Source organism: Sarcophilus harrisii, chromosome 6, assembly GCF_902635505.1.
Source record: "Sarcophilus harrisii chromosome 6, mSarHar1.11, whole genome shotgun sequence".
In the NCBI taxonomy this organism is placed as follows: Eukaryota; Metazoa; Chordata; class Mammalia; order Dasyuromorphia; family Dasyuridae; genus Sarcophilus; species Sarcophilus harrisii.
In genome coordinates, this window is record NC_045431.1 from 221,480,623 (window position 1) to 221,494,450 (window position 13,828).

A 13,828-nucleotide genomic window follows, 5' to 3' on the forward strand; every position below is an offset into this window, starting at 1 on the left:
ACACAGTGGAAATTTTAAAAAAAGAAGAAGAAAAAGGAAATGAAGGGAAGAGAAATAAAGAAAGGAAAAGAAAGGGAAGAGGAAAGGGGAGGAGAGAGCATAGTAAAGAAAAGAACGGACAGGAAAGGAAAGGAGAATGGCATATGAAAAACCGTGCTTTTGGAAGAGGAAATACAGTGCAGCAGATTGAGAGCCAGTCTTGGAATCAGAAACAACTGAGTTCCAGTCATACCACTGACTCATCCTAGTTGTGTGACCATGAATAAGCCACTTAAACTCTTCGTGCCCCCAAGATATTCTTTAGTTATTATTAGCTATTAATCAGCATCAGTGGAGGGAATTATCACACTGAGAGTTCCCTAGAGGAATGATATAAGTCCACACACAGGGTAAAAAAAAAAGTCCTGGCAGCAGTGGGTAAATCGTGTAAGGCCCTTGAAAGCCCAGAGCTTAATCACAGAAAAGGAGCCAACAATGAAGTGTTTATAAAAGGTCCAGCCATGTTAGATGATCCCTTAATAGGGTACAAAATAGTCCCAGGAGTGGATCTTTAAAAGTGATTTCATTGAGTCCAGCTGCTGACAAGACAAGAAGACACCAAAGGAAACCACAAGAAGTCACGTGGAGCTAGGAGGCAGAAGCAGCAAGTGGGGGTGGACAAAGAAAGGAGCCAGATGTCTGGGAGGTAGCTTTCTTAGTCCAACTTGGTCTTACTTGAGCAGTGTTTGAAGAGATGTAATGGCGCTGAAACTCTGCCCCTATCTCCTTTTCCCCCTGAGGCTCTCTCAGAGGAGCCAGAAAACTTTCCCTCTGGGTTTAAAAAAGGTCGTCATTTTTTGTTTTAATAATTTTGTTATTGAGTCATTTCATGTCAAGTCATTTCAACTCTTCCATGACCCCATTTAAGTTTTTCTTAGTAAAGAGAGTGGAGTGATTTGCCATTTCCTTCTCTAGCTCACTTTACAGATGAGGAAACTGAGGCAAACAGGGTGAAGTCGCTCACTTCTCAGAGTCCCACAACTAGTAAGTGTCTGAGGCTGGATTTGAACTCATGAAAATGAATCTTCCCGATTCCATGTCCAGGCCATTCCATGGGCCAAGCTGCTTTTTAGGAATTTCCTTTGTCTTTAACATTTGTCCAAAAGGCCTTTTCCATTTTGGATCCACTTTTTGAAAACAGCTCGTAGGAGGCAACTAAAGGAAAAACATCCCCAGAAAAGAAGATAGAGACAAGCCAAACATGGAAGTGTTTTTCCAGACCTGCTGTCTCTGGGTGAGTGCTCAAAGATAACAAAAAGGAACAAGAAAATTATAGATCTTTTGGTATCACTTCCCAAAGTGGAAGAATGTTTATTCCATAGATATCAATATGAAATAAGAGTCAGTAAAAAGATGAGGGCAAAATTGTAGTGTAAAACAAACCCTATCTTCTTAATGCGATGATAATGAGGGAAATTGCAAGTGTTTGGTGATAAGGGTCTGGACTAGGTATTGACAGTGGGAAGGGGATAGTAGGTTTAGACACGGAAGGCCATATGAGAGATCAGTCCACAAGAGGACTTGGTGAGAGGTAGAAAGTGAGAAGACAAAGTAGAATATGGTCCTTAAAGTCCTATGGGAACTACTGTCCTTCAGCAATTAAAGAGCCAGTGAGATGTAAGAGGGAAAGTGCTGGACTTATAAATAGAGGATAGAGGTTTGGAATCCCAGATTTGTCACTATCTTTATGACTTTGTATATTTTCCTCTCTTCCCTGGACCATGGTTTCCTCAAGTATCAAAGGAGAGAAAAAGAGAGAGACAGACAGACAGAGACAGAGAGACAGAGAGAGAGAGAGAGAGAGAGAGAGAGAGAGAGAGAGAGAGAGAGAGAACAAGACAGAGACAAAGACAGAGAGAGACAGAGACAAACAGAGACAGAGAGAGTGCTGCTAGGCAGCTAAATGGCACCACAGAGCACAGAGTACTGGGCTTGGAATCAGGAAGACTTCTATGGTGCAATTCAAATTTAGCCCCATACTCTTATTGGATATGTGACCCTGGTCAAGGCAGTTTACCCTGTTTCCCTTAGTTTCTTCATCTGCAAAATTATCTGAAGAAGAAAATGGCAAACTACTCCAGTAACTTTCCCAAGAAAACTCCAAGAATTGGACACAACAGGACAACAAACTGAGAAGGTTGTTCTAGGTAGTCTTTGAGTTCTTTCCTACTTCTAAATCGATGAGTCTATGAGATGGTCGTAAAGGGTTTGCACGCATGATAAATATTTAAGAATAGAATGGAAATAGCTTTAATGAACTGAGAAATGTGTGTGAACCAATATGCAAGTGGTCTTAATTCCTGGGCAGTTGGAGGCTAGAGCAGAGGAAAAATGTAATTCCAAAGTATATGATCACCTCATCTCTGGTGTTTACTGCCTATGAAATCTTGGCCAAGTCACTGACTTCCCACCTCAGGTCTCATTTCCTTAATTATAAAGTATGGATCCTCTAGATTTAAGATCCATAATGACATGATTCTCCATCATCTCACTCTCTAGCTATGAGTTCCACCTCCTTCCTGGCTGCTGTCCACCTGCCTACTTTCTAGAATGGTTTAGAGTTCCCAAAAGTGGAGATCCTAAAGTTATTTTGAGCCCTGATCACTAACATCTGAGTTAGAAGTTTGTACCATGGCAAAACACTCGAGGATCTTTGCCAGGAAAATCCCAAAAGGGGTCAAAAAGAGCCAGATGTGACTGAAAATGGCTGAACTGACAATCACCATCATTCCCTCTTGAAGTTTTGGATAATAAAGGTATGGGCCTGAGCTCACTTTTATGGAATTTCAAATGAGATCACTCACTGACTCTCTATTGGTCACTCAGGTTTTTAGATCTTCTAGGAGAACTGGGAATTGTTAAGAAAGAAATCTAGAATTGAGTGGTTACCCATCATTTCAGGAATGGCTGAATAAGTTATGGTTTATGAGTGTAATGGAATATTATTGTTCTATAAGAAATGATCAGCAGGATGATTTCAGAAAGGTCTGGAGAGACTTATATGAACTGACACTGAGTGAAGTGAGCAGAAACTAGAGAACACTGTACACAGTAACAAGGTTGTGTGATGATCGATTGTGATGAATGTGGCTCTTTTCAACAAAGAAGTGATTCAAGGCAATTCCAATAGACTTGTTTGTGATAGAAAGAGTCACCTGCATCCAGAGAGAAGACTATGGGAGCTGAATGTGGATCACGGCATTGTATTTTCACCTTTTGTTGTTGTTATTTCTTTCTTGTATTTTTTCCCTTTTAGTCTGATTTTTCTTACACAGCCTAACAAATATGGAAATATTTTTAGAAGAACTGCACATGTTCAACCTACATCTGATTATTTGCTGTCTTGGGAAGGGTGGAGGAGAGAGGAAGAAAAATTTGAAACAAAAGGTTTTGCAAAAGTGAATGTTGAAAACTATTTTTGCAAGGATTTGGAAAAATAAAATACTATAAAAAAGAGAAAGGATTCTAGAAATGAGCAATCTTCTGATGTCTGCAGAAAGCAGCAGGTCAATGGAAGAAAATTTGAGGGTTTTTTAATCTGTAAAGAGAACTTCTGAGGTCCCTGCCAGCTTTAAGTCTCTGATCCTCTAGAAGATCTGAGTTTGAATCCTGCCTCATTTACTAGTTGTGATACTCCCTTAACTTCTCTGTAGCTCAAGTTACTTATCTGTAAAATGGGAATAATAATAATACCTACCTCTCAGAGTTGTGAGGATCAAATGAGTATACAGCAATTTGCAAACCTTCATGGGCGATATAAATGCTAGCTCTCCTATTCTACTCTCAGTCTTTAGAGTAGTAGAGAAAGGGAATAAGGAGGATAGAGATGGAACAATTCTAAGGAAGATATAGAAAAGGAGATGTTTCTAAAGTTCCCCTAGCACAGTAGGTTAGAAATGACAACTCCCCTTTATAAGCAACTTTTGAGCTTCACACAGATGAGGACTATTAGGAATAAGCCTCATTTGTGACTAATCCATAAATTATTTGCCTTTTGGAAAGCATTTTTGAATTTGAAAGATATTAAAATCACATTGTAAACCAGAGGAGATAATTTGGAAATCTTCCCTCCCCACCAAGTCTCTATCCTTTGCTCAGTCTCACACCTCCTCTCACCTCCCCAAGCAACCGAAATAAATGAAGAACTAAACAAATAAGTCCTTAGACTGTATGCCTGAAGAGAACCATGCTGAGAAGTATGGAGCAGGGAAGTCAATTGAAATTAATGGTGTGACGCAGATAAGCTACAAGGCTTATAATTTGTATATTCCAAATGTCTAATGGGCTGTAATTACATTTGAATCTAAAAGCTCCAAAAATGTGAGAGTTGGAAGGGATCTTTGAATGTAGAACACGCTAGAACTAGAAAGATCATGTGGTCCAAAACCTCCTTTGCTAGGCGAGGGTATCCAATCCAATCCATAAGACACCTAGATGATGTCTAAGGTTCATTCTAGTTTTAGGTCCATGATGAGATAATTGGACACTATTTACTTACCCTCTAAAATCCCCTTTTTTGAACACTTGGAATCATTGATTCAGAGCTAAGAATGGACCTCAGCGTTCATCAAGTCTAATCCCTCACATCATATATGAACTAGAGAGTATATATTACTTGCCTAAGGTCATTGTTATTTGCCTTTTGTTCTAGAAGAGGATCATGACTTCAGCGAGGGATGCTGTGACTTGCAAGTAAATTGGATGTAAGTGAGGGAGGGCCTTGCACACAAGGTCACCTGCCTCACTTTCCCCTCCAGAGTCATCTGGGTCCAAAGGCCTGATATAGACCCATTTTCTCTGATTCTAAATGTATTGTTCTTTCCATCCCATCCCATCCTGGTCTCCAGAGAAGTTTTTACTCCAATTTTCAAAGACCTGCGGGGCTCCCTTGAACATCCAAAGAAGACATTTCCTTCTGATCCTAAAATGAAATAGATAAATTTCAGTGGGGAAGGGGGGAGAAGGCAACAAGTATTTGTTGGAGGGAGGACCATCCCAACAGACTGTAACATGTGGTAGAAGAAACCCAGCCCTACCATGGGAACCACCAAAGCTAATGAATCTCGGATGTTCACCTACACAATGAGGAATACTGTTCTGGCTCGGCTTTTGGCTGTGTTTCCATTGGGAGCCAAGGGAGTTGGTAGGTGGGTCTATGGCTCCTGTTCCATCCACATTTTTCTCTCTCTATGTAAGTCTTTATAAGGGAGATGCCGTATTCTCTAATTCTCTGGGCCTCCCTACTTGGTATTCAGTAATCTCCCTGAAGCCCTTGGCTACAGAGTCTATTTCTGACTTTTTAAAATGGAAAATTATGCATCTGGATGCAAAAGTTATATCTCCCATGGTGCAACTGAACTGTGAAGCCATTAGAAGTGGGAACTGCAAAAATGGCGACCATAGCTCATGTAGATTGCTCCAAAAAAGTACTATCCTAGCCTGATGCATAGTGAGTGAGCCATTTCTTAAGGAAATGAGCAAGAACTCGGTACAGGTAAAATTATTTATGAACTTCCCCTCATCTCTGGCCGCTCTCTGTTAATCACCCTTGGAATACTCTCCAAGGTTTGACAGTACCAGGTTTCCTTTTATTCAAGACTGACTATATTTCTCTCCTTGCTGGCTAAACTCAAAGCAGATATATAGACAAGGTTGGTCTCAAGTTAGTTTATGCTAAGTTGATGACAGAGTGTGGACAAGATGGTAATCCACTCCTTATTTCAGTAGAGGGTCAAGTCAACAAAAATTTATTAAATGACTACTAGATACCAGGCACCACGTTAAGCCCTGGAAAGAGCACTGAATTTGAAAATAAAAGGTCAAGACTTTCAAATTCTAGCTCTGAAATATAACTACTAGTGTGAACTTAACAAGTCAACTCTTTGTTGTCAAAAAAAAAAGAAAAAAGTAAAGAAAAAGAGCAGCTGGGTGGGGCAGAGGATAGAGCACCAGCCCTGAAGTCAGGAAGACCAGAGTTCAAATCTGGCTCAGACACTTAACACTTCCTAACTGTGTGACCCTGGGCAAGTTACCTAATTCCAATTAACTCAGCAAAAAAAAAAGAAAGAAAGAAAATACTTTCCTCATCTATAAATATATACTTTTCATTTAAATTTTAATATAAATATAAAGAGTTGATCTGTATCATGTGGAAGGCAGAGCACAGAACTGGGTAGAAATGATAGGAAAGGAGATTTTGATTTACTATTTGGGAAAACTCTTTGGCTGGTAGTGAGTTCTCTCTCATCAGGGGTCTTAAGTTTGGTGGCCACTCATCAGAGTGTTGTAGAGGAGATTCACTTTTTGGCAGGGGTATACTAACTGACCTCAGACTAACCTTCCAACTGTGTGCTTTAGCTATTCTTTGAACTGTCTTGAGGAGTCCTAGGTCACCAGAAGTAAAAACAAGGCAAGATTTAGTTGGAACCAATCACTAACTTACATTTGTTTGAGTTAGGTATCCCTCTGCACAGACAACCAGAAATTATTTTTAAATTATTTATTGTTTAGCATTATCTATTCTTTTTTCTTCTATGAATATAATGTTTTAAAAACTTTATTGATCCTTTGTTCTTTCACTTTAATGTCTGAAAATATCCATTCCTTTTCCCTCGCCCAATAAGCCATCTTTTGCTAGAAAAGAAAGAAACAAAGAAAAAAAGAAAGAAAGAAAGAAAAAGAAAGAAAGGAAGGAAGGAAGGAAGAAGGAAGGAAAGAAGGAAGGAAGGAAGGAAGGAAGGAAGGAAGGAAGGAAGGAAGGAAGGAAGGAAGGAAGGAAGGAAGGAAGGAAGGAAATGGCTTGAATTAGTCAACTCATTTACCAATCTGACAATGTATGCAATATTCTAAAGCCATGATTCCCCCATCTCTGCTAAAAAGAAAGGGAGATACATTTTCTCATCTCCTCCTTAACATCAACTTTAGTTATTATATGTAAGTAGTAACTTAGACATAAGAATAAATCAGTGTAAACTTGTTTTATTCACTGTCTGTTCTTGGAGTAGACCATATCTTAGATGGATCCAGATTTCATCAGTATGGATTCTCACTCCACAGGAGCATTATGTCCAGTTTTTCACAATTTTTTCTACATCCTTCCTTCCCAAAAGAAATCAGTCAGTGTCTAAGTCATCAAGCTATTTAACCTCAATTTCTTCTTTTGTTAAGTGAGGGAAATGAGACTTACCTCTCAGGGTTGTTGTAAAGATAAAAATGAGACTGCTTGTAAAATTCTTTGCAAATCTGAATATGATATATAAAAAGTTAGCTCTTCTAACTCCCATCCTTGATTCTTCCTTCTCACTTGGAAAGCCAATTGCCTTTGCAACTGAAGGTCCTGAATTTGAATCTCAGTTCTGATGTTGGCTACCTGTGTCACATCAGACAGGTTACTTCACTTTTCTCAGCCTCAGTTTCCTTATCTATTAAAAAAAAGGTTGGATGAGTGGGCCTTCAAATTCCCTCACAATTCTAAATTTGTAATCATTTGATCCCTTCTGCTTAAACATGAGCTTAATGGCAGCTTTTAATTTCATTTCTTGCACACATGATAGCTGGTAAAATACTAAACCACCTCATACCTATCAGGTGTCCCTTGCCCTTTGAAACACCTATGATTCTGTTTCTTCTAAGATCATGGTATCCTATAATTCACAGCCAAACATCATTTCCAAGAAGAGAGAATACCATCTTTCCAAGAAGGCAGAAAATGGGGGTCTTTAACAACTGCAATTAAAGCTGAGTAACAGGAACCTTGTCCAATGCTCTGAAATTCAGGGCATACGTTTTCACCTGTTGAACTTCTCAGACCACTCTTCTCACCTCTTCTTCAGCAAAGCCCAAGATGTGCTAGCATCTGTCTCCCTAATCCAACAGCAGCACCCAGTCTCTTTCTCCCAATGAATCCAGTACCCAGATTTTCACTCCCCACACCCATTCCCAACTGACTTAAAAGGAATCCATGGTTCTTTGATTTGGGTGTCATTTACTCTTTTCTCATTACCCAAAGTTTGAATTGACGTTTGAAAAACACTGTCATTTCAGATGGGTTCCCACTTTTCCATATCCTTTTAGATTCTGCGTCCAGATCATAGGGCATCTTCAGTGCCTTCCAAGATTATATCTGTCAGTGGACTCTTGGTTCTCTATCTGAGTCATAAAATGGATGAAAAAATGATATACATTTCATGAAAAAATGTATATCATGAAAAAATGTATATCACTGCTATTTTTCAATTGTAGATAATTAAAAACTGAACTCCTTGAATTACTCAAATTTCACTAAAGAATGAGTTTCATTCTTTCTCTCTCTCTCTGTCTCTCTCTCTCTCTCTCTCTTTCTCTCTCTCTCTCTCTCTCTCATAGAGAGAATTTCACAGAGCAATTAGTACAGTGTCATCTGTAAGCAGAAGTATTCCTAGAGCTTAGCTATTCATAGAGAGCCCTTCCCCTCTTCGCCCTCTCGGCGGGGGTGTGCTCCACAATAGGACGTAACTGTTCAAGGTGAACATATGTTTCTGATCCATCCTTTGCTTCCCAGAGTGGGTCATTGAACAATTTATCTCAGTAGTCAAATCTGTGACAGAATATTCATGAGGGGAAAAAAGCATTATAGACTCTCTACATATATGTCTCTGAATTTGCAACAGCCAAGAGATTTCATCCACTCTTCCCAAATGTTCCTGCTGAGGGAGTTTAGGGAAGAGGCGCTGAGCCAGAATCAAAAAATGGCAGAGCCAGAGGGGACTTTGGCTCTCATGCTGTCCCCAACTCCTCAATCAATCCAAAACATCTATTAAGTGTCAGCACTCAGTAGGATGTTTACCATGTAGAACTTAAATATTTTTTGACTTGACTACTATTACTGTATCTATAAGGTACTGTGCTAGGTTCTGGAGATGCAAAAAACAAAGCAAGTCTTGCATTCAAGAAAGGGAATGAGTATATCCTACCTACTATGTGCCAGGTTTTGTTTCATGTGTTACAACCATTTTCCCATTTGATTCTTATGACTGGATTCTTACCTGAAAAGTGGGGCTGTTATTATTCCCATTTTATGGTCATCTGAGATAATGTGACTTGACCATCTAGTAATTATCTGAGGTCACATCTGAATTAATTTGAATTTGAATTCAGGTCTTCCTAACTCTGGACCCAATAATACACACTATGGTGTCCCCTAGCCACCTAAAACTCAAGATGTTTACATTCTCAAGGGGAGATACAGTATCTAATATCTTCTGTATACTTTGTATTTACTTACTAATCAATAAACATTTATTGAGTGCCTACTGCATGACAAACACTAAAAAACAGAAATTGTTTTTTCTTTTGTCTTCCTACCTACTCTTTTGAGAAAACCATTTCACTCATTTCAGTTTCCGTTTTATTGTTGTTTATTTATTTCTCACTCTCTGACCCCTTTTGGGCTTTTCTTAGCAAAGATAATAAAGTGGTTTGCCATTTTCTTCTTCAGTTCATTTTACAGGTGAGGAAACTGAGGCAAACAGAGTTAAGTGACTTCTCTAGGGTCATACAGCTTGGAGAGGTATCTGAGGCTGGATTTGATCTCAGGAAGATGAGTGTTCCTGAATCCAGACCCCAAGTGCTTTATAAATACTTGTGGACTTATTGGTTGACAGACTTCACTGGACAGTATCATTACATGTTGTTTTGGTCACTATTTTCCTTTTGGGGAGGGGTCTGAACCTATAACATAATATCTAGTAAGGAAATCCCTTTATCAACACAGATCTGAAACTACTCTTCGACAGCTGTTCTGGGGACTGAGAAATTAAGCTACTTTCCAAGAGACACATAGAGTGAGTTTATTGTAAAAAGACAGGGCTCGAAACCAATTCTCTTTCAATCTCCACTCTGCCCCACTGCCTCTTGTCTAAACCTTGTGATTTCCTTAATGGAGCCCCTTAGCTTTGGGGAGCAGATGGAGAGAGGGAAGGAGGCTGCCATGTCATGTGAAACTTGCCATTCATTAAACTACTTACATCTTTCTTCACACAGACTGCTTACTGCCCATCCACATCATCCCCCATTGATGGACACAGGGAGCAATGATCACCAGCCACCTTTGATATGTCCCCTTGAAATATTGGCCTGATCTACTCTGAGAACACTTCAAACTTGATTTACTTGGGAAGTTGGTCAGATTTTTATAATCTTTGTTGTGAGAGATAATCAATGACTTAAGAAAAGAGCAATCTATTCAGCAAGGAAGATTATATAAAAACAAAATATAACAAAAATCAATATTTAAAAAAATTAAGTGAAAGTGTATTCCTCACTGCCAGTAAGAACAGGTTCATAGATTTCATTCTTCAAAATCTATTATCTCCTATAGAATTGTATTAAGGAAATGTAAGGACTTCTCAAAGGGGAAATCATGGAGGAAAATGCACTGGGGGTTGGGGGGAAGGCTCAGATACAATCAGTCCCTGAATTTTCACTTGGGACTTTAATTCCCTTCTTCAAAAAGGTGGTTCCCAGACTTCCTAAAGAACCATGTGTCGGGCTGGGCCCGAGCCAGGCTGAGATTTTGACTCATTATATATGGTGCTCTGGTGGGTCTGGGCCCATTAACCCTGGTGAGTTGCCTTTGGGTTATACATATATTCTAGAGTCTGTAATCATATTTCATTAAGAAACCTGAGCTAGGTTAAGAGTTGTGTTTCCAATTGTGTTTCTGGGCAGGTAACCAGCTGTAGGGCAGGAAGCCAGACAAATGTAAACAGTTATTGGAATCTAACAGATTGCCCTTGCTTAAACAGATATTTAATAGCTCCCTTTGAGTTTGGCCCTCCCATTTCCTCTTCTACACTCCTCTTGTCCTGGCCTGCCTTGGTCTTTAGAGACCACAGCAAGGCTGAAGAGTTTCAACAATAGCTAGTGGGATACCAGGGTTGAGATGAGTTTCCCCAAGTTCTCAGAAATAGAAGAAGAATCCTAGCTCTTTCCGAGACAACATGACACTCAAAAGCCAAGAGGTTGCATGGTATTATTTAAAAAAAGACCAGATCTCAATGAGGGAAACTGAATTAAAATTCTAGCCTCGGTGACGTATCATCTTGGGTAAGTGTACTTCCCCATTTGTTTTTATTTTGAATATGTTTCTCTATATATAATATCCCAAGGTGGAATCTTCTTGAAGGCAGTGGCTATTTCATTTCATCTTAGAGTAAAGAGTCTGGCAAACTATTTCAACTTCCTGATACTATAAGATGGAGAAAACGTGTTAGTTCCTTCCATGGGAGTTCCCAATACCAGTGAAAACACAAGTGCATTTCTCATCCTTGTTCTATCTCCAATATTCAGCTGAATAGAATATAGTCGATGCTTATTGGTTAACCGATAGATTGATCTGGTATCAAATATTCCTTTCGTAAAATGATAGAGGATCACCTACTATCTCTAAGGTTCCTCCCAGCCCTAAATGTCGACAACTATATAATGTATAATATGGACTTTAGGGATATAACTTACTCAGAAAAGAAATACTGCAAAGAAACAGAAAATGAGCTTCCTGTATCAAATAGAAATACATGATTTACATCAATCCATAATCCTGAATGCTTTCATTGGACCTTGTGGATAAAAAAAATAATAAATGTTATTTTTTAGGTCGATTTCTATCACACATCATTTAACAAGAAATAAATAGGGACCTGGATATTGATAAAAAGGAAAAAAAACAATGGAAGAAGTGGAACCTGAGTGACCACCTGTACTTTCCATATGCACAGGAGAAAGATTGTATCAGGGACTTGCTTTACCCCAAGTATGGAAATATCTCTAAATCATGTCATTTCCCAGAGGCAAAAAAAAAAAAACAAACCTGTAATGAGAGGCAGGTGAGAAGCCCACCTGCAGCCTGTCTGCTAGATGCTATTAAACAGTGGCCTGGATAGTCTGGAAAAGGGAAAGCTTGTTCAACTACTGATTTGGGAAAGCAGTCTGTGGTCAGTGCCTGTTCTTTGTCTCCCTCCCCCCTCACATTGAGGCAAGCCTCAAATTCTGTACAGGATCGGAGGTTTGTGAAAGCTAAATTGATTCACATCTGTCAAACCACTTGGCTTAGGGGCAACCTCAGCTGAGACAAACTTGGAAGAAGAATTTGGCCTTCCTCCCAGCCCTGCCTTGGGCTAGCCCTATTGGAAGATTGTCTAATCTATGGATTCTCCTCCTCCTATTGGTCTGTTGGTCATCCTCCTCTTTCTTTGGCAACTTCCTCCAAATTTTCAGTGACTTCATACTGCCCCAGGGTACTTAGGTCACCCCACTCAATTCCCCTACTTTCCCCACTAGAATTCTATTTTTTTGTTGTTCTGATTAAATTCCTCTAGGGCCCAGCTTCTTAAACTGTAGTTCCCCACCCCAAATAAAGCCTCATAACTAAATGTGGGGGTCATAAAATTATGATTTATTACTAATAAATGTTTATTTTGTACCTATTTTATATACTTATATAGCTGGGATCATATAAAAAATGTATTGGGTAAAAAAGGATCACAAGTCAAAGATTAAGAAATCCTGCCCTGGTTAATTAATAATATCTAGCATTTGTACAGTGCTCGAGGTTTACAAAATGCTTAACAGATGATATTTCATTCCGTCCACATAACAATTAGGCTCATTTTAGGAATCAGTAAACTGAGGCTGAAAGTGATAAAAAAATGATCTGTCCAGGATCACACAGCTAACAAGTATCTAAGGCGGGATTTTAATTCATGTCTTTATGACTCCAACTCTAACAATCTGCTACACTACTTACAGATTAATAATGTTACTTTTTGCCTAAAAGCATTTCCCCTACTATACATAAAATCCCATGAATTAGAGTCATTCTTTTGTGGATTACCACTAGCTAGGAAAAAAGAATTCCCTTTTACAATGGAAACAGTCATCAAATCCCATTACAGAGGGGGATATATATTATGCTTGTGCCTAGGGTCTCTCAGAATAATTTCCATCTCCATGGGGGCCTGGTGATTTTAGATTCTGGACTCCCTACATTTGTCTGGGCCTGATTTCTGCTTGTCCAAATTATAAATTGAAGGTTGGAGGTTGGAGGTTGAAGGCCAGAGAAAGAAATGATTTAAAAGCTACTGCTCAATAGAAACCGATATACCTGAGAGTGACATTTATTAGGAATTCCCGGCACTATCCTTGGTGCTGGGGGCTTTGTTGGGGAAGAAATGGGACAAGGTGTGAACTGAATAAATAAATAGAAAATATATAAAAAGTCATTTTGGTGGAGAAGAAGCCCAGAAAAGGCATTTAGGCTGAATCTTGAAGGGAAATAAGGCTTTCAAGACATAGAAGGAAGGGGAGAGTGCATTTCAGCATGAGAACAACCTGGGCAAAAGTATAAAGGTGGGAGATTGAAAGTCTTTTATGAGAAAAAAGATATCGACCAGTTAGACTGGAGTTTAGAGTAATAGAAGAAAATCATTCTGGAAGTTATTGTATAGATTGTAAAAAAGTTTTAAATGCTAGCAGAACTTACATTTTACCCTAAAAAGTAATATGGGGCCATTGAAATTTGAAGGTCCCTTCCAGGTCTTGGATTCTGATTAGATCAATCATCAAAAAACATTTATCAAATGCTTACTAGATGCTAGGCAATCTGTTAAGCACTAGGGACACAATAAGAGGCAAAAGACAATCTCTGCCTAAATGAGTTTATAATCTTCCAAACCCCCTCATTTTACAGATGAGAAAACTGAAGTTCAGAGTGGTTGTATGATTCAAGTTATAGAACAGATGTCTGAGATGG

At 39.0% G+C, this 13,828-nt stretch overlaps 1 protein-coding gene across 1 annotated transcript in view; it reads left to right on the forward strand.

Moving 5' to 3' along the window:
* Nucleotides 1-5,076: 5,076 nt before the first annotated feature.
* The window catches only part of FJX1 (four-jointed box kinase 1), a 71,319-nt gene continuing 62,567 nt past the window's right edge, over nucleotides 5,077-13,828 (forward strand). The window contains exon 1 of the mRNA XM_031943567.1: nucleotides 5,077-5,182. Within this exon, the coding sequence (XP_031799427.1) occupies nucleotides 5,077-5,182 (106 nt within the window). The remainder of the gene's footprint in view (nucleotides 5,183-13,828) is intronic.